The sequence below is a fragment of the Oryzias latipes genome, chromosome 8 (genome assembly GCF_053564925.1).
Source record: "Oryzias latipes strain Hd-rR chromosome 8, Olatipes_Hd-rR_3.1".
NCBI classification, from domain to species: domain Eukaryota; kingdom Metazoa; phylum Chordata; class Actinopteri; order Beloniformes; family Adrianichthyidae; genus Oryzias; species Oryzias latipes.
In genome coordinates, this window is record NC_136244.1 from 298,023 (window position 1) to 317,856 (window position 19,834).

Here is a 19,834-nt window from a genome sequence, read left to right on the forward strand (position 1 = left end):
GTGTGGGCTCACCTGTGCCGCTGTGTGGGCTCACCTGTGTCTCGCTGTGTGGGCTCACCCGTGCCGCTGTGTGGGCTCACCTGTGCCGCTGTGTGGGCTCACCTGTGCCGCTGTGTGGGCTCACCTGTGCCGCTGTGTGGGCTCGCCTGTGTTTCGCTGTGTGGGCTCACCTGTGCCGCTGTGTGGGCTCACCTGTGCCGCTGTGTGGACTCACCTGTGCCGCTGTGTGGGCTCACCTGTGCCGCTGTGTGGGCTCACCTGTGTCTCGCTGTGTGGGCTCACCCGTGCCGCTGTGTGGGCTCACCTGTGCCGCTGTGTGGGCTCACCTGTGCCGCTGTGTGGGCTCACCTGTGCCGCTGTGTGGGCTCACCTGTGTCTCGCTGTGTGGGCTCACCTGTGCCGCTGTGTGGGCTCACCTGTGCCGCTGTGTGGGCTCACCTGTGCCGCTGTGTGGGCTCTGGAGAAGCTCTCGCTGTGTGGGCTCACCTGTGCCGCTGTGTCAGCTCACCTGTGCCGCTGTGTGGGCTCACCTGTGCCGCTGTGTGGGCTCACCTGTGCCGCTGTGTCAGCTCACCTGTGCCGCTGTGTGGGCTCACCTGTGCCGCTGTGTGGGCTCACCTGTGCCGCTGTGTGGGCTCACCTGTGCCGCTGTGTGGGCTTACCTGTGTCTCGCTGTGTGGGCTCACCCGTGCCGCTGTGTGGGCTCACCTGTGTCTCGCTGTGTGGGCTCACCTGTGCCGCTGTGTGGGCTCACCTGTGCCGCTGTGTGGGCTCACCTGTGCCGCTGTGTGGGCTCACCTGTGCCGCTGTGTGGGCTCTGGAGAAGCTCTCGCTGTGTGGGCTCACCTGTGCCGCTGTGTCAGCTCACCTGTGCCGCTGTGTGGGCTCACCTGTGCCGCTGTGTGGGCTCACCTGTGCCGCTGTGTCAGCTCACCTGTGCCGCTGTGTGGGCTCACCTGTGCCGCTGTGTGGGCTCACCTGTGCCGCTGTGTGGGCTCACCTGTGCCGCTGTGTGGGCTCACCTGTGCCGCTGTGTGGGCTCACCTGTGTCTCGCTGTGTGGGCTCACCTGTGTCGCTGTGTGGGCTCACCTGTGCCTCTGTGTGGTTTCACCCGCACATGAGGCAAATGTTCTTAAGCTTGGAGTTAGTATTTTTCAGGAAATGATGGTAAAAACAGGCTTGCAGGAGTCAGCAAATGGACCAAAGCGATCCAGTCATTTAAATGACATAGAATCACTGCATGTATATATGTGTGTGCTACTTTATCTGTTAGGAATGTCCTGGTGTGTCTAAAGTTACACAAATGATCATTTAATTTCAACTATTTGCAGCATTTTCTAAAAGACCGGTTTGAGTCCAGCAGCATCCTGAGGTTCTGTTCAGCCTTTGTAGCCTTTCTGTCAAACATGGACTGTTTGGGTTTCAGGCAATCAGGACCTTTTTCTACACCAACCGTCAGACCTGCCAGGACTGGCTGACCAGAATTCGCCTGGCCCTGATGAGGGTGGGGCTTCTGTCTGGCCAGCCTGCGGTCACTGTTCGCCACGGCTTTGACCTGTTGGCCGAGTTTAGGAGCAGCAGTTCTCAGGTCAGTGCACGGAGGATTGCTGCGTGACGGTCAGAGCTTGGGCTGCGGTCAGATGACTGCCCGGTTGCTTTGCTTAGCAGGCTCTGGAGCTGGAGGTTCCTCTGGCCCTGATGGTGGAGGCTTTGTGTGAACTGCGCTGTCCCGAGGCCATCCAGGGACTGGCGGCCTGGAGCCTGCAGACCTGTGGGAAGAGTCTTGGCTGGGTGTCGTCTGTGGCTCTGCAGGCAGAGGGCAGGTGAGAATGCCCCCCCCACTCGTGCTGCAGTGCACGACGGGTCATCAGGGCTGCGTGGGAAATGATTCAGCGTAGCGGTCTAACATTTTTTCCCACTGAGCTGTCAAAATAACAAAGATCCTCAGATTTGTGTTTGTTTATTTGATTTTTTTTAGAACGACTTTATAGATAAAAAATTTTTTTGCATTATTGGTTGCTGATGTTTCTAGTTAGTAATTTTTGTTTAAAAGCGAAAGAACCTTAGCTCAAAAAAGGTTCAAACCCCGGCTCTAGCAGCCCTCCCTTGGTGCTCTGTAAGCTGCTGTGTTGATGTTCAGGTTCGAGAAAGCAGCTCTGGAGTACCAGGATCAGCTGTCTGCCATCACTGGGATGGACTGCAGCATCAGAACCTCTCCAAGCTGTCTGCTCAAACTGTCCAGCAGCGTCAGCAGTCCCAAGCACTCCTCCAGCGGTAATCCTGTCAGATGATTGGTTCAGCTGCTGGGGGCGCCGCACGGGAGCTGAAATCTTTCCTCTGAGCAGGTGAGAGCAGGAAGACGGTGCTGCTGAAGTCTGCCGAGTGCTCCCCTGAGGTCATCAACTTCCTTGCTAACAAGGCCTGCCAGTGTTACATGGCGCTCTGTGATTGGAGCTCTGTGAAGGAGTGGCAGGCTACGGTCAACACCCTCAAGCAGAACTCCACCAACCCCGTCAGCATCACCTTGAGGACCGATCTCAACTACATCCGGGCTCTGAGCTGCTTCGAGGATGGAGACATGGAAGAGTGTGGAGCACAGCTGGACCTGCTGCCCGGAGAGGACTACAGCTCTTTGTCTGGCGCCAAGGACAAGCTGGGTATGTGGACCAAACTGTGGGTGGTTGTGCAGCAGACATCCAGCTCTCCGTTTAAGGATGGATCTTAATGTAGGAGACACCACAAGACATTTCTTTTTAGCAAAATAAGACGCCAAACAAAAGAACAAAATCTGACGTCATTTTAGATCCAGCTCCTGCGTTCTAAAGGTTAAAAGTTGTTACCATCAGATGTGTTTGAAGTCCATTCCGTTCATTTGAGATTTAAAAAAAGATGAATCACTTGAAAAGTCTGTCTGGATGTCTGGAAACGGTTGGATGTAGAAATCGTGGGTGAACTCTGGAGCTTCTCCTCAAATTATTGAAGGAAGAAACTCAGATGAAAAACTCCAAACTTGTTTCCTTAAGTTTTCATGTGTTTCAACCGAATGAACGTACGGTAGATTCCACGAACCCACTTTATTACCATATTATTACTGTCTCACTGTGCTGTTGTTCCAGTGTTCATCATGATTGGACGCTGATGACACATCCACCTCTGATGCAGTTGGAGCTGCCTGCAGACATCAGCTGACCTGAACTCTGCTGGTTTTCAGATCTGAAGAGGCTCCTGCCCTCCTTGAGTCCGGACCCCGCCGAGCTGCAGAGGGCCATCGAAGTGCAGCTGCTGCGCAGCGCCGTCAGCGCCACCAGAACAGACCGGCAGGAGCAGAAGACCACGCCCACCGTCGAGTATAAATGCCTTCTTTGACTGGGTTCTGCTGCGATCTGTGGGACCGGAGCCAGACGGTTCCTGCAGCTCCTCCTGCTTCAGCGCCGGTCAGAGCTTCTCTGTGTTTGCAGGACTTTGGTGCGTTGCCTGAAGCAGACGGGGAGGATCTGCCTCGGTCCTCTGCGCCTCTCCACCCTCACGCTGTCTCCAGGCCTTCCCACTCAGTCCACCCTGCAGCTCCACTGCGCCACCAGCCTGGAGAGCACGCTGACGGGCCAGGACGTAAGTTTCCCCCGCGCACCTCTGTGCTTTCTGTAAAAGCTGTCAGGGAACGTAGGAAAGAAGATGGTTCCTTCCAAACCCCATACAACCACAGAACCTCATGAATGGATATAAAGAGGAAGAATCCTGCCGTCTGAGAACGGAGCCGTCCGAGAACGGGACCGTCTGAAATGTTTGTAGTTGAATGGGACGGTGGTGTCTATTCAGGCCAGTTGAGTTTATTTGGACCATTGAATGACTGGATCTGGAACTGGTTTGTCTCTAGCCTCCTAAGTGATTTCTTCTGTTTCCATGCCACCCAGGTCTGTCCAGCTAACAGGCTTTTAGGTTACCAGAATGGCTTATCAGTGCTAATTATTTCAAATTCTGTTTTCTGGTTGGACAACCTCCTCTGGCCTACTTTCGGCTTTGCAGAGGGCTTTTAGGTGAAGGCTTTCCTCTGGGGAGGGTTAATGGTGACTCAGCTGTGCTCTCTGCAGGACGGGCTGATCCCCCTCAGCAGTGAGGCGCTGCACTCCTGTAAGCAGCAGGACGTCCAGCTCTTCATGCAGGCGCTCAGATACTCCACCTTCCAGAGGCAACTGCTGCACACGTCCAAAGGTACCGCAGTCCAAACTGCTCTCCCACACATCACCGTCAGCACTCACCTTCATATCCAAACGGAGGTACTGATGAAAAAGGGGAATGGAGTCGACGGCTTGAGGTCAATCGTTCTAATTAGAGGAAACAAATCCATTCAGCAATATTTCGCAATAGTTCATTTAGCAATTCTTGGATCGATTCAAAATGCCTTCAGGACCATATTGAATTATTTCTGATCGTCCTTCAGCAACAGACTCTTGTGTTCCACTTAAATCTCCGACCGCTAGTTTGCAGCCCCGCCCACTGAGCCTCTTTGAGCAGCTCCAGCACAAATAAAACGACATGGTGTCAGCGAGAAGCAGCTTGTTCTGCTGTTCTGAGACATGAACTACTTAATGAAACTGTGCAGCTGCAAAGCGGGCCACTTCTGCAGAACCTCCCAGCTATAGATTCTAGTTCTGATGGATGACAATGATGTGTCCAACGCTCTGGAAAAAGGCCATCGTCGTGGCGATGAGCGGTGAAGTCCGTGTTTACTTCCACGTGTGAGAAAGTGGAGCAGCAGCTGCAGAGCAGACGGTCATGGAAACAAATCGGGCTGAAACGATTCCTCGAGTTACTCGAGTTACTCGATTACAAAAATTCCTCGAGGCACAAACTCTGCCTCGAAGCCTCGTTAAATTCCTATGACGTGCACTACACGCGCGGCGCAGGGATTTGATTGTGTCACACGGACCGTTTATTCACACGGACCTTTTGAATTTAGTTGGCGCGATGGCGGAGAATAGATCTATAAATAAACGGCAGAAATTGTCTAAAGTGTGGGATCATTACACACTTAATAAAGAAGAGAACAAGGTGCAGTGTCTCTACTGCAAAATAGAGCTGGCATACCACAACAGCACATCTTCCATTCAGCATCTGAACAGAAGACATCTGCGCGACCGCTGGAACCCCGACCCTTAGGCGCGGGATCCGCGCGTGCCACCGGCAGCGAGCGAGCGAGCGAGCGAGCGAGTGGTGGTGTCAGCCACTCCGCGCCCCCTCCGCGTGAACAGTGGGGGGCGCCTCGGCAGGCGGCGAGAGCTCCTAGCTGCGGTGTTCAGGCGACCGGGCCTGCTTTGAACACTCTAATTTTTTCAAAGTAAACGCTTCGGACCCCGCGGGACACTCAGCTAAGAGCATCGAGGGGGCGCCGAGAGGCAGGGGCTGGGACAGGCGGTAGCTCGCCTTTCGGCGGACCGCGAGGCTTCTTTAAGCATTGCAAAAATAACAAGAGCATTATTTTTACTCGAAATATAAACAATGATAATGATCAAATATGTACTTCTGATTCTTTTATTTTTAAAGGCCTTCCATTTTGGTGTTGTGGCACCCTTTCAAAGTCTTCTGTCTCCCCCCCCCACATACAAAATGTTCTAGCTCCGCCACTTCTCAAGACCAACTTAAAAACACCAAAAGTAACATTTGCATCAGAGCGGATCTTTAAAATCAAATGCTTGTTCATTTTACAACCACATCATTTTTGTTATGCAAGATTTGTTTTGGTCGTTCAAAAACACACAAATCGTTTTATCCGATTACTCGATTAATCGATCGATTAAGTGCTAGATTAATCGATTACAAAAAGAATCGATAGCTGCAGCCCTAGAAACAAAGCATCTGAGCCACATTAAAGCTCTTCATCCTGTCAGGCTGCCTCATCATCATCACTTTAATGTTTCTGGATAGAATTAGTGTTTTTATTTTTCTCCCTTTACTGTTGAATCACTGTTCAGTCTCCTGGAGGATCTACATTAATGTTGGAAACTTGATTTCCTCCATCAGACTTTTAGAACATTATGGGTTCAGACACATTCATTCTATTGTTTTTCTTAGACTGAAATATATTTTGTTGTGGAAATCAGACAATGTTGACTGTTCCCTTTGAATATTTGAAGTTACCAAATTAAAAGCACAATGAATTTGCTTTGGTAACAGCAGCTTCTCTATGAGACACAGTTGCAGTGCTTGACATAGTGATCATTAAATATACTGAATGTTACCTTCTTATTACAATCAAAGACGTATTAATGTTCAGGTAGAGTTTTTTCTAAGTCATAATTAAAAAAAAGAAAAGGAAATGTGTTCCGGTACAATAGTGGGATACGTATCGTATCACAGATACACACCCCTAGAGGAAACCTATTAGGTAGTGTTGGGTCAGTTTGGACGTAAAATAATACATTTATTGATATGAGTTTGTAAAATATAATATGGTGATAAATGGTTCCCTTAAATGTGTGCACATGTATGAACAGAGAAACCTCCACGTTTTTATAAACCCAGCCATACACTTCCTACATTGTTCTTGATTGTTGTCCATGTTAGTTCTGACCGCCACGACGGTGGGACAGGAGTGAAAATCCACCCATCGTCAGCCTCGCCACGCCACAGCTTCATCGTCTGATCTGCTTTTCCAGGTTTCTCCTCTTCCATCGAAGGCCATCTCACGGAGCTCTGCCTGACTGCAGTCAAGTTTGCCCGGAAAAGGGGGAACATTGCCCTGGCGACCCGTCTGCTGAGCCAGTGCAGCGAAGGGGGGCAGGAAGACCTGGAGCGGAGTAAGGCCTTCAGGCAGATCAGGCTGGAGGGAACCCTGGGGGAGAAATGGGGGCCAGAGGTTCAGATTGAAAAGGCCAAGGTCCTGAGAGCTGCAGGTGAGGATCATGGTTCCACAGCCCAAACCCTCATCGATGGCTGCCGCCAAAACACTTAAGGTTGACGTCTCTCCTGGAGAGACCAAATGATCTTTAAACGCAATTTCTATTCTATTCTATTCTACTCTATTCTACTCTATTCTACTCTACTCTAGTCTAGTCTACTCTAGTCTACTCTAGTCTAGTCTAGTCTAGTCTACTGTACTCTACTGTACTGTAGTCTAGTCTAGTCTAGTCTACTGTACTCTACTGTACTGTAGTCTAGTCTAGTCTAGTCTAGTCTACTGTACTCTACTGTACTGTAGTCTAGTCTAGTGTACTCTACTGTACTGTAGTCTAGTCTAGTCTACTGTACTCTACTGTACTGTAGTCTTGTCTAGTCTAGTCTAGTCTACTGTACTCTACTGTACTGTAGTCTAGTCTAGTCTAGTCTAGTCTACTGTACTCTACTGTACTGTAGTCTAGTCTAGTCTAGTCTAGTCTACTGTACTCTACTGTACTGTAGTCTAGTCTAGTCTAGTCTAGTTTAGTCTTCTAAAATGATGGTAAAAACAGGCTTTCTTATCCAGGTCTGAGGAAAGATTCCTGTTGGATCTGCTGCTGGGACCTATAGATGATAGTTTTTCTGTAAACTCACAGCAACAGACTCTTTCCTGGGTGAATAAGGAGACATTAAAACACTGTTGGCACTAAAATTCTGTTGCACAGAGCTTCAATGGCACCGATTGATCAACCAGCAATAATGTGGTTAAAGTTCAACTTTAAATGAAGCTTTCATGCAAAACAAATGTAATCAATGCTTTTTTTTTTTTTTTTTTTTTTTTTTTTTTTTAACTTGTCCTGTCCAACAGCTAGGCAAACAGATGAGAGCTGAGGGCCTCTTGTGTTGGACATATTTTATTCTAACAATTTCAATGCTTTTTTAAGGGGTCACTTCAGGTCAGGTGTGAAACGTTCCAGTAGACCAGGGGTCGGGAACCTATGGCTCGCGAGCCATATATGGCTCTTTTGATGGTCACATGTGGCTCGCAGACAAATCTTTAAATATACTTTTTTTTTCATTAGACCAGTCCTTCTCGGGCGCGATGCGATGCCAGAGGCGCACAGTAGTATCGGTGCTTGGAGAGAAGGATCTGCGCCAGCATTATCACTTTACTATTATCTATTATTTCACAGAGTTTGTACCAGCCGTAAACCTGTGAATTGCCGTGCCTAAAACTGTGCGCTCCCGTCTCTGAGAAAGAGCGCGCAGATGCGGGGACGGGATGTGTGAGGGAGAAAGCAGAGGGGGTGGGGGGCTCGGTCAGTAAGGTGAACCGCGCAGGGATTGTAATAACGTAAAACCCGCTGCCTGTCACTCACTGCAGCGTGTGAGTGTGTGTTTGGCTCCATGTCTGTCTCACATCTACAGAACATTCAGACTACGATCACGTTTAAAGTCTCAACGCCTGCATGAAGCAGAAACTCACCACGTATCAACCAGACTAGACCATCAGCAAAACTACCACGAGAAATACTCATCATTTATTAGCAACAGCATAACAATGTTATTAAAAAAGAATCCACAGACTTATTGTACTTTAAAAATGTTGAAATTACATCAAATGCACACATTCATTTGTATATTTAGTTTTAAACATATTGTCGCGGACTGAGTTGGACTTGGCTGTTGGGCCGCGTTAAAAGTTCTGGAGTTCATTGATCGCATCAAGCAGAGATCTGATTGGCTCTCAGTTCTGTCACTCAGCCTGTTGTTAGGTAGTTTGGACCAATGGGGTTCAGCTATGGGCCGAATAAGGGAAATGGGAGGGCTGGAGCGGGAGGGGGGAATATAAAGTTGGGAGAAGCGCTCTCTCTCGTCTCTGCGGGAGAGATTGAGGAGCTGCTGAATTAATTTACGGCATTTGTTACAGCCTGCAGTAACCAGAATAAAGAACCTTAAAAGAGTTAAGTCTCCGTGCCTCAGTGTGGGAAAGAGACGCTACATTATTGTATGGCTCTTTCGAAATTACATTTAAAAATATGTGACGTTTATGGCTCTCTTGGCCAAAAAGGTTCCCGACCCCTGCAGTAGACTGATCTGTGTTTGAATGCAGGATAGTTCAGTTCAGTTTGGGTTCTTACAGAAGTCCGCTCGGTAAAGGCCGTCCTCACTGTGGCGTCTGTGTCTGCAGGTCAGTCCCTGACGTCCATGGAGATGCTGAGCCGGGCCGCGCTGTCCTACTGCCACAGTGGGAAGAACGAAGGCGCCGCCAGCCGCTCTCTGCTCACCCTCTGCAAGTGGCTGCAGGCGGAGTGGAAGGACATGACGCCGCAGCTCAAACAGGCACGTCTGTGTTGGAATTACCAATAAAAAACAATGGGGGGCAAAGCAAAGATCTCGTCAGCCCCCACATTATCTACCTAAAAAGACGAGAGAGGGCAGTAATGTCCATCAGAGTTACACTTCAACTATGATGGACAGAAGGGGGAAAGACTCCAGGAAATCCCATAGTGGGACTTTGAATGTGAAAAATCAGATAATTCTTTGGTAAAATAAGTATTTGGTTTTCCTCAGATAAACATCTAAGCCTATATAACAAAGTAGTGAAAGGAACTGCAGTTTTATGACCAAATGTTTATTATGGGGGTAAATGACTAGAACGTGCACAGTGGGGGTGATGACTAGAACGTGCACAGTGGGGGTGAATGACTAGAACGTGCACAGTGGGGGTGATGACTAGAACGTGCACAGTGGGGGTAAATGACTAGAACGTGCACAGTGGGGGTGAATGACTAGAACGTGCACAGTGGGGGTGAATGACTAGAACGTGCACAGTGGGAGTGATTGACTAGAACGTGCACAGTGGGGGTGATAGACTAGAACGTGCACAGTGGGGGTGATAGACTAGAACGTGCACAGTGGGGGTAAATGACTAGAACGTGCACAGTGGGGGTAAATGACTAGAACGTGCACAGTGGGGGTGAATGACTAGAACGTGCACAGTGGGGGTGATGACTAGAACGTGCACAGTGGGGGTAAATGACTAGAACGTGCACAGTGGGGGTAAATGACTAGAACGTGCACAGTGGGGGTGAATGACTAGAACGTGCACAGTGGGGGTGAATGACTAGAACGTGCACAGTGGGGGTGAATGACTAGAACGTGCACAGTGGGAGTGATTGACTAGAACGTGCACAGTGGGGGTGAATGACTAGAACATGCACAGTGGGGGTGAATGACTAGAACGTGCACAGTGGGGGTGATGACTAGAACGTGCACAGTGGGGGTAAATGACTAGAACGTGCACAGTGGGGGTAAATGACTAGAACGTGCACAGTGGGGGTGAATGACTAGAACGTGCACAGTGGGGGTGAATGACTAGAACGTGCACAGTGGGGGTGAATGACTAGAACGTGCACAGTGGGAGTGATTGACTAGAACGTGCACAGTGGGGGTAAATGACTAGAACGTGCACAGTGGGGGTAAATGACTAGAACGTGCACAGTGGGGGTGAATGACTAGAACGTGCACAGTGGGGGTGATGACTAGAAAGTGCACAGTGGGGGTGATGACTAGAAAGTGCACAGTGGGGGTAAATGACTAGAACGTGCACAGTGGGGGTGATGACTAGAACGTGCACAGTGGGGGTGAATGACTAGAACGTGCACAGTGGGGGTGATGACTAGAACGTGCACAGTGGGGGTAAATGACTAGAACGTGCACAGTGGGGGTAAATGACTAGAACGTGCACAGTGGGGGTGAATGACTAGAACGTGCACAGTGGGAGTGATTGACTAGAACGTGCACAGTGGGGGTAAATGACTAGAACGTGCACAGTGGGGGTGAATGACTAGAACGTGCACAGTGGGGGTGAATGACTAGAACGTGCACAGTGGGAGTGATTGACTAGAACGTGCACAGTGGGGGTGAATGACTAGAACGTGCACAGTGGGGGTGAATGACTAGAACGTGCACAGTGGGGGTGATAGACTAGAACGTGCACAGTGGGGGTGATAGACTAGAACGTGCACAGTGGGGGTAAATGACTAAAATGTGCACAGTGGGGGTGAATGACTAGAACGTGCACAGTGGGGGTGATGACTAGAACGTGCACAGTGGGGGTGATGACTAGAACGTGCACAGTGGGGGTAAATGACTAGAACGTGCACAGTGGGGGTGAATGACTAGAACGTGCACAGTGGGGGTGAATGACTAGAACGTGCACAGTGGGGGTGAATGACTAGAACGTGCACAGTGGGAGTGATTGACTAGAACGTGCACAGTGGGGGTAAATGACTAGAACGTGCACAGTGGGGGTAAATGACTAGAACGTGCACAGTGGGGGTGAATGACTAGAACGTGCACAGTGGGGGTGATGACTAGAACGTGCACAGTGGGGGTAAATGACTAGAACGTGCACAGTGGGGGTGATGACTAGAACGTGCACAGTGGGGGTGAATGACTAGAACCTGCACAGTGGGGGTGAATGACTAGATCGTGCACAGTGGGGGTGATAGACTAGAACGTGCACAGTGGGGGTGATAGACTAGAACGTGCACAGTGGGGGTAAATGACTAGAACGTGCACAGTGGGGGTGAATGACTAGAACGTGCACAGTGGGGGTGATGACTAGAACGTGCACAGTGGGGGTAAATGACTAGAACGTGCACAGTGGGGGTGATGACTAGAACGTGCACAGTGGGGGTGAATGACTAGAACGTGCACAGTGGGGGTGATGACTAGAACGTGCACAGTGGGGGTAAATGACTAGAACGTGCACAGTGGGGGTAAATGACTAGAACGTGCACAGTGGGGGTGAATGACTAGAACGTGCACAGTGGGGGTGAATGACTAGAACGTGCACAGTGGGAGTGATTGACTAGAACGTGCACAGTGGGGGTGATAGACTAGAACGTGCACAGTGGGGGTGATAGACTAGAACGTGCACAGTGGGGGTAAATGACTAGAACGTGCACAGTGGGGGTAAATGACTAGAACGTGCACAGTGGGGGTAAATGACTAGAACGTGCACAGTGGGGGTGATGACTAGAACGTGCACAGTGGGGGTGATGACTAGAACGTGCACAGTGGGGGTAAATGACTAGAACGTGCACAGTGGGGGTGAATGACTAGAACGTGCACAGTGGGGGTGAATGACTAGAACGTGCACAGTGGGGGTGAATGACTAGAACGTGCACAGTGGGAGTGATTGACTAGAACGTGCACAGTGGGGGTAAATGACTAGAACGTGCACAGTGGGGGTAAATGACTAGAACGTGCACAGTGGGGGTAAATGACTAGAACGTGCACAGTGGGGGTGAATGACTAGAACGTGCACAGTGGGGGTGATGACTAGAACGTGCACAGTGGGGGTAAATGACTAGAACGTGCACAGTGGGGGTGATGACTAGAACCTGCACAGTGGGGGTGAATGACTAGATCGTGCACAGTGGGGGTGATAGACTAGAACGTGCACAGTGGGGGTGATAGACTAGAACGTGCACAGTGGGGGTAAATGACTAGAACGTGCACAGTGGGGGTGAATGACTAGAACGTGCACAGTGGGGGTGATGACTAGAACGTGCACAGTGGGGGTAAATGACTAGAACGTGCACAGTGGGGGTAAATGACTAGAACGTGCACAGTGGGGGTGATGACTAGAACGTGCACAGTGGGGGTGAATGACTAGAACGTGCACAGTGGGGGTGATGACTAGAACGTGCACAGTGGGGGTAAATGACTAGAACGTGCACAGTGGGGGTAAATGACTAGAACGTGCACAGTGGGGGTGAATGACTAGAACGTGCACAGTGGGGGTGAATGACTAGAACGTGCACAGTGGGAGTGATTGACTAGAACGTGCACAGTGGGGGTGATAGACTAGAACGTGCACAGTGGGGGTGATAGACTAGAACGTGCACAGTGGGGGTAAATGACTAGAACGTGCACAGTGGGGGTAAATGACTAGAACGTGCACAGTGGGGGTAAATGACTAGAACGTGCACAGTGGGGGTGAATGACTAAAATGTGCACAGTGGGGGTGAATGACTAGAACGTGCACAGTGGGGGTGAATGACTAGAACGTGCACAGTGGGGGTGATGACTAGAACGTGCACAGTGGGGGTAAATGACTAGAACGTGCACAGTGGGGGTGAATGACTAGAACGTGCACAGTGGGGGTGAATGACTAGAACGTGCACAGTGGGGGTGAATGACTAGAACGTGCACAGTGGGAGTGATTGACTAGAACGTGCACAGTGGGGGTAAATGACTAGAACGTGCACAGTGGGGGTAAATGACTAGAACGTGCACAGTGGGGGTGATAGACTAGAACGTGCACAGTGGGGGTGATGACTAGAACGTGCACAGTGGGGGTAAATGACTAGAACGTGCACAGTGGGGGTGATGACTAGAACGTGCACAGTGGGGGTGAATGACTAGAACGTGCACAGTGGGGGTGAATGACTAGAACCTGCACAGTGGGGGTGAATGACTAGATCGTGCACAGTGGGGGTGAATGACTAGAACGTGCACAGTGGGGGTAAATGACTAGAACGTGCACAGTGGGGGTAAATGACTAGAACGTGCACAGTGGGGGTGAATGACTAGAACGTGCACAGTGGGGGTGATGACTAGAACGTGCACAGTGGGGGTAAATGACTAGAACGTGCACAGTGGGCGTAAATGACTAGAACGTGCACAGTGGGGGTGAATGACTAGAACGTGCACAGTGGGGGTGAATGACTAGAACGTGCACAGTGGGAGTGATTGACTAGAACGTGCACAGTGGGGGTGATAGACTAGAACGTGCACAGTGGGGGTGATAGACTAGAACGTGCACAGTGGGGGTAAATGACTAGAACGTGCACAGTGGGGGTAAATGACTAGAACGTGCACAGTGGGGTTGAATGACTAAAATGTGCACAGTGGGGGTGATTGACTAGAACGTGCACAGTGGGGGTGATAGACTAGAACGTGCACAGTGGGGGTGATAGACTAGAACGTGCACAGTGGGGGTAAATTACTAGAACGTGCACAGTGGGGGTAAATGACTAGAACGTGCACAGTGGGGGTGAATGACTAAAATGTGCACAGTGGGGGTGAATGACTAGAACGTGCACAGTGGGGGTGATAGACTAGAACGTGCACAGTGGGGGTGATGGACTAGAACGTGCACAGTGGGGGTGATAGGCTAGAACGTGCACAGTGGGGGTGATAGGCTAGAACGTGCACAGTGGGGGTGATAGACTAGAACGTGCACAGTGGGGGTGATAGACTAGAACGTGCACAGTGGGGGTGAATGACTAGAACGTGCACAGTGGGAGTGATTGACTAGAACGTGCACAGTGGGGGTGATAGACTAGAACGTGCACAGTGGGGGTGATAGACTAGAACGTGCACAGTGGGGGTAAATGACTAGAACGTGCACAGTGGGGGTAAATGACTAGAACGTGCACAGTGGGGGTGAATGACTAGAACTTGCACAGTGGGAGTGATTGACTAGAACGTGCACAGTGGGGGTGATAGACTAGAACGTGCACAGTGGGGGTGATAGACTAGAACGTGCACAGTGGGGGTAAATTACTAGAACGTGCACAGTGGGGGTAAATGACTAGAACGTGCACAGTGGGGGTGAATGACTAAAATGTGCACAGTGGGGGTGAATGACTAGAACGTGCACAGTGGGGGTGATAGACTAGAACGTGCACAGTGGGGGTGATAGACTAGAACGTGCACAGTGGGGGTGATAGGCTAGAACGTGCACAGTGGGGGTGATAGGCTAGAACGTGCACAGTGGGGGTGATAGACTAGAACGTGCACAGTGGGGGTGATAGACTAGAACCTGCACAGTGGGGGTGAATGACTAGAACGTGCACAGTGGGGGTGAATTACTAGAACGTGCACAGTGGGGGTGATGACTAGAACGTGCACAGTGGGGGTGATGACTAGAACGTGCACAGTGGGGGTGATGACTAGAACGTGCACAGTGGGGATGAATGACTAGAACGTGCACAGTGGGGGTGATGACTAGAATGTGCACAGTGGGGGTGATGACTAGAACGTGCACAGTGGGGGTGATGACTAGAACGTGCACAGTGGGGGTGATGACTAGAACCTGCACAGTGGGGGTGAATGACTAGAACGTGCACAGTGGGGGTGATAGACTAGAACGTGCACAGTGGGGGTGATAGACTAGAACGTGCTCAGTGGGGGTGATAGACTAAAACGTGCACAGTGGGGGTGATGACTAGAACGTGCACAGTGGGGGTGATAGACTAGAACGTGCACAGTGGGGGTGATAGACTAGAACGTGCACAGTGGGGGTGATAGACTAAAACGTGCACAGTGGGGGTGATGACTAGAACGTGCACAGTGGGGGTGATGACTAGAACCTGCACAGTGGGGGTGATGACTAGAACGTGCACAGTGGGGGTGAATGACTAGAACGTGCACAGTGGGGGTGATAGACTAGAACGTGCACAGTGGGGGTGATGACTAGAACCTGCACAGTGGGGGTGAATGACTAGAACGTGCACAGTGGGGGTGATAGACTAGAACGTGCACAGTGGGGGTGATAGACTAGAACGTGCACAGTGGGGGTGATGACTAGAACCTGCACAGTGGGGGTGAATGACTAGAACGTGCACAGTGGGGGTGATAGACTAGAACGTGCACAGTGGGGGTGATAGACTAGAACGTGCACAGCGGGGGTGAATGACTAGAACGTGCACAGTGGGGGTGAATGAATACGTTTCGCTCCACCTGGAGTTGCTGTTAAACTGCTGCGTTGTCTCTCAGGTGGTGAGGAAATGCGGAGCGGTGAACTCGCCGGCATTGGGCAGCATGTCCCCTTTGGGCCAGACTATTGCTGCTCTGCTGGAGGTTCCTCTGGGGGACCAAGGCCCCGCCCACATAGCTGCAAAGACCTCTGGTAGGTGACGTTGTGCAGATCCACGCCGCAGGCCTCCCTTCTGTTAAATTGCCCCCTGTGACGTTCCCCCTGCAGTTCATGTCGGGGTGGGAGAGGCGGATTTCGTGTTGGGCCAGCTCTTCCAGCTTTCCACCGGCCTGGCTCCAGAAGTGGCCAAGGCCTGGGCGGCCCTGGCCAGCTGGGCTTACCGCTGGGGCAGGAAGGTGGTGGACAACGCGAGGTAAAGAGACGCACTCTTTGTTCTTTTGCAGCTCCAAGCTGCAGGAAAGTCACTGAACACCAGTGCTGGGCATCGTATGCTAAAAAAGTCCCTTTAGTTACTAGTTACATCGCCCAAAAGAGTAAATGAGTTCATCAAAGTAACTGCAGTTTGAAAAGTGTGTTAAAATACAGCCATACATGTAATATTGTTCCTCAGCTGCATGCAGACATGACCAAAAGTACAATTCTTCATGAAAGTGACTCTTCTAGTCTGCTGGTAAAGTTCCACCAAGGATGTTTAGAAGCATTCAGTTGTTGTAAATAGTGATGAGTGGGTCTTATATTTGTGCTTGTGACCTTCTGTCACTAAGATCAAATGCGTTTAGGCCGCGTTGGTCATGAAATGGTGGCGTTTAACCTCAGCTAGCTAATTCGTTTAGATAGATAGATTTGCTTTTATTGTCATTTTACAATGAAATTGAAGCGTTACCATTTCAATGCAAGAATGACAAAATAACGAAATATGATAATACATTAGCTCGCTGGTGTGGGAAATTGGGAACGTGTACATTCTTGGAGAAAGGACTTGAACATGTGGATGGTTGTAGTGGTTCAGAGCGGTCAGTGGAAACCCTTATGAAGCACGGTCTGCAGAAAACCGCGAGGTTCAAGGCCGTTGAACCTCACGTGCAGAGCCAGAAGCACAGCCACTAGAAACGGTTTTCTTCTCCTCTCCTGCCACTGCAAATGATGCCGGCTCTGGTATCACCAAGGATGCGCCGCGAGGAACGAAACGTGCCTTTCACGTGCAGCGCCACGCTGACAGTCAGGTCAGAGGTCATCTGGTGCGGCCATGAGCCACCATGATGAACAAAGGCTTGATGTCGTGAAGAGGATGGTAGCTTTTGTTAAAGTTAAAAAAAACACTTCTGGTTTGTTACCAAGGCCACGATGTGATAAAGACAGTTTGATTTGTGTTTCTGAAACAATACTTCAGATTATGATATTCATAAGAAGCATTTAGAACAATGATTGTTGTTGTTCCTACACTATGTAGTGTTAGCATGTCTGTTGGCTAAGCTAGGTCCTAAATTAGAATTGAAATAGTCTTAAGTAATTCAGTCTTCTATTGACCTTCACCTGAACTTTAACACGCTCCTTCAGAAAAAAGACCATGAACTTTACAGAAAGACATTGAGGGAACGTAAAGGTTTCTAGTACTAGCATGTTCCAGGTCTCCTATGGCGTCTGGATGGACTTTCTTTTGAAGGTGGATTTGTGTTACAGGTGGACAGAAGGAGCGCGTTTTCCACAACACGCTTTGTGCAAGTTTCTGGTTTAGTGGCGCCCCTTTGTCGCCGGAGCACACGCTGCTGCAGGAGATGCAGCTCTGGTGGCTTCTGGGTGGCGTCTCGGTGCTTCAGTAGATTAGAATAGCTGGAGACAGACGTCCATATAGTCTTTGTTCCAGGACACGACGTCAATTTGATGTAAACTTGCCACGCCCACCTGACTCCTCAACCAATCATGACAGCAGAACGACTACTTCTCTCTCTCACACAGAGACGCGCGAAAACATAGGCCCACATACACAAGAGATCCACGCACACACATACACACGCACACAGACTCACAAGCTGCGTTTACACGGACAAAAGTAATCGGAATGAACGCCTGATGGGAAAAAAATGCGTCATGTAAACACGCCGTTCAGAATAGTCTGCCCCCATCAGACTCGTTTGGATCGGGTTATGTCGATAGTTGATCCCATCGTTGTTCGTGGAAACGGTTCATTCTGGTCGTGTGTCACTTCTGCTCTGGTTTAACGTTTTGGCTCCAGAGAAGCTTTGGAGCTCAAACAGGACCAACCGGCTGCTCCGCGGGGACCTCTGCACCTCGCCCCGCGGGCTCCTCGCTTCTCCCCAGAGAGAGGGCGCTGAGGAGGACTGCTTTGTGCCCCCCGACGATGTAAGGATCCAGCGCGGTCTGGGCCCGGCTGCAGGTGGACCGAGTGAACCGTGTCTCTGAGCAGAGCAGCCGGACGTATAGCTTTGTGTTTGAGGGGAGGGGAGGATGCTTTGTTACGTGTGGAAGACTTCGGACTGCCATCCGTCCCGCAGCTCTATGTGAACAAGCAGCCGGACTCAGGAGAACCGGGTCTCCCGGTAGAACCGGGCAGAGCTCGGTCCGTCGGCTCACACAGCGGCTAGTTTGGGGCGGTGTGTGAGCTTAAAGCAGAAATGTGGCTCAGTCCTTAGAAACCGTTCAAACAATCACCTGGATTTGTGTTTCCAGTCGTGTCCCGACTAAATAAAGGCTGATGTTATTCCACATATTTACGTTCAGCCAAGATGCAGATTGCAGCGTTTCCCACATGGATTTATGTTCATCAAAGGCTAAATGTTGTTAGCACGTGTTAGCCTCTCTGAACCCTTCTTCCAGCTCCGTTCTTCCACAGAAAAAGCACGGATTAAAAATAAAATGATGAGCGAACAGCCGCTTCATAATATTCATCACATTAATAAAAGCACATTTAGAAGATCGTCTCGTATATTACAGAGCTGCTGCATGAATGTATATGGCAGCTGAGTTTGTTTACATCAGGACTCATTTCCTCTTCCAGTATTTTCATCACTACTGCTCATGAAAGTGTGACCATGTGAACGTTTGTTCTAATCTGAAATGTTTTTCTGGCTCCATGGACACGGTTGGATTTTAATCTAACCGTTGATCCCATCGAGATATTTTGCACATGGAACTACGACTAGTGACAGAGACAAGCACACACAAAAGACACACATACAGACACACACACACACACAGAGGACTCACAGACGACCCTTGTGGATGTGAGGCCCTTGAGGCTGATTACACCACATCAATAAACCGTGAACTAGCGCACCACAATTTATACGAAATAACTATAACAGCGTTGTAGCGTGGATAAAAGTAATTAGATTACACTGTCATACTTGAACCACGTTACTTCCAACTTTGCTGACGACTGACTTTTCTTTATTCATCAGTCAGGGGGAGGGTCTGCCCCTCCTTCCCGAAGAAAAGAAGGACATCGAGGAGTTGCTGCCCGTCACCACCAGCGATGAAGACAAGGAGGCCATCTTTAGCATTCTGGGCCAGGCCATGTGTCATCCAACTGGCATCCAGGTGGGATCGCATTACCTGAGCCGTGCCAGTTCTCATCCATGACAAAAACGCACAGACCGATCCAAAGAGGACGCTGAGCGTTGAGTGGGCGGAGCTCTGTAAAAGGACCCTTCAGCCGTGTTTTGAGTGGACCGGTACTCACCTGTACTCAGTACCAGACCTTCTAGAATAGCCCTTTAGAGTACTACACTCAAAAACCTTAATTATCATCGTTATTATTATTTTAGGGAAAAGAAGACACAATTATTCTATATTATTATTATTATTATTATTATTATTATTATTACTACTGTGGGACTTTACACAGAGCAGTGGGCTGCATGGCGCCTTTGCTCCTCCATCAGATCTGATTGACACCTTTTAACGTAAATTAGATTTGAATCTCGACGGCTGGATCTGCTTTGCGTGCCGGTGTCTCAGCTACACGTGTGTTCCAGGACGAGGACATGGCTCTTCAGCAGGACGACAGTGGGGACGACATGGTGGACGTGATATGGCGGCAGCTCACCACCTCCTGCCCCTGGCTGGGGGAGGCCGGTCAGCTCTTCGCAGACGGCCTGATCCAAGTGTGGAGACGCGTGGTCGATCGCATCTTTGGTCTGTACCGTGTGTCCTGCCACGCCTACTTCACCTTCCTCAAGCTGAACGCTGGACAGGTGAAG

General features: G+C 50.1%; 1 protein-coding gene across 2 annotated transcripts in view; it reads left to right on the forward strand.

Annotated features, from left to right (window-relative positions):
- smg1 (SMG1 nonsense mediated mRNA decay associated PI3K related kinase) overlaps nucleotides 1–19,834 on the forward strand; it is an 84,332-nt gene that overhangs the window by 37,764 nt on the left and 26,734 nt on the right. The window contains exons 22-34 of one of the 2 annotated variants that reach the window (XM_023957921.2): nucleotides 1,428–1,589; nucleotides 1,667–1,824; nucleotides 2,142–2,275; nucleotides 2,347–2,658; nucleotides 3,213–3,348; nucleotides 3,460–3,610; nucleotides 4,090–4,210; nucleotides 6,655–6,891; nucleotides 9,066–9,217; nucleotides 15,674–15,806; nucleotides 15,882–16,026; nucleotides 19,034–19,172; nucleotides 19,610–19,828. In XM_023957921.2, coding sequence (XP_023813689.1) covers nucleotides 1,428–1,589; nucleotides 1,667–1,824; nucleotides 2,142–2,275; nucleotides 2,347–2,658; nucleotides 3,213–3,348; nucleotides 3,460–3,610; nucleotides 4,090–4,210; nucleotides 6,655–6,891; nucleotides 9,066–9,217; nucleotides 15,674–15,806; nucleotides 15,882–16,026; nucleotides 19,034–19,172; nucleotides 19,610–19,828 — 2,199 coding nt within the window. The remainder of the gene's footprint in view (nucleotides 1–1,427; nucleotides 1,590–1,666; nucleotides 1,825–2,141; nucleotides 2,276–2,346; nucleotides 2,659–3,212; nucleotides 3,349–3,459; nucleotides 3,611–4,089; nucleotides 4,211–6,654; nucleotides 6,892–9,065; nucleotides 9,218–15,673; nucleotides 15,807–15,881; nucleotides 16,027–19,033; nucleotides 19,173–19,609; nucleotides 19,829–19,834) is intronic. The other variant, XM_023957922.2, reaches the window with a different exon arrangement.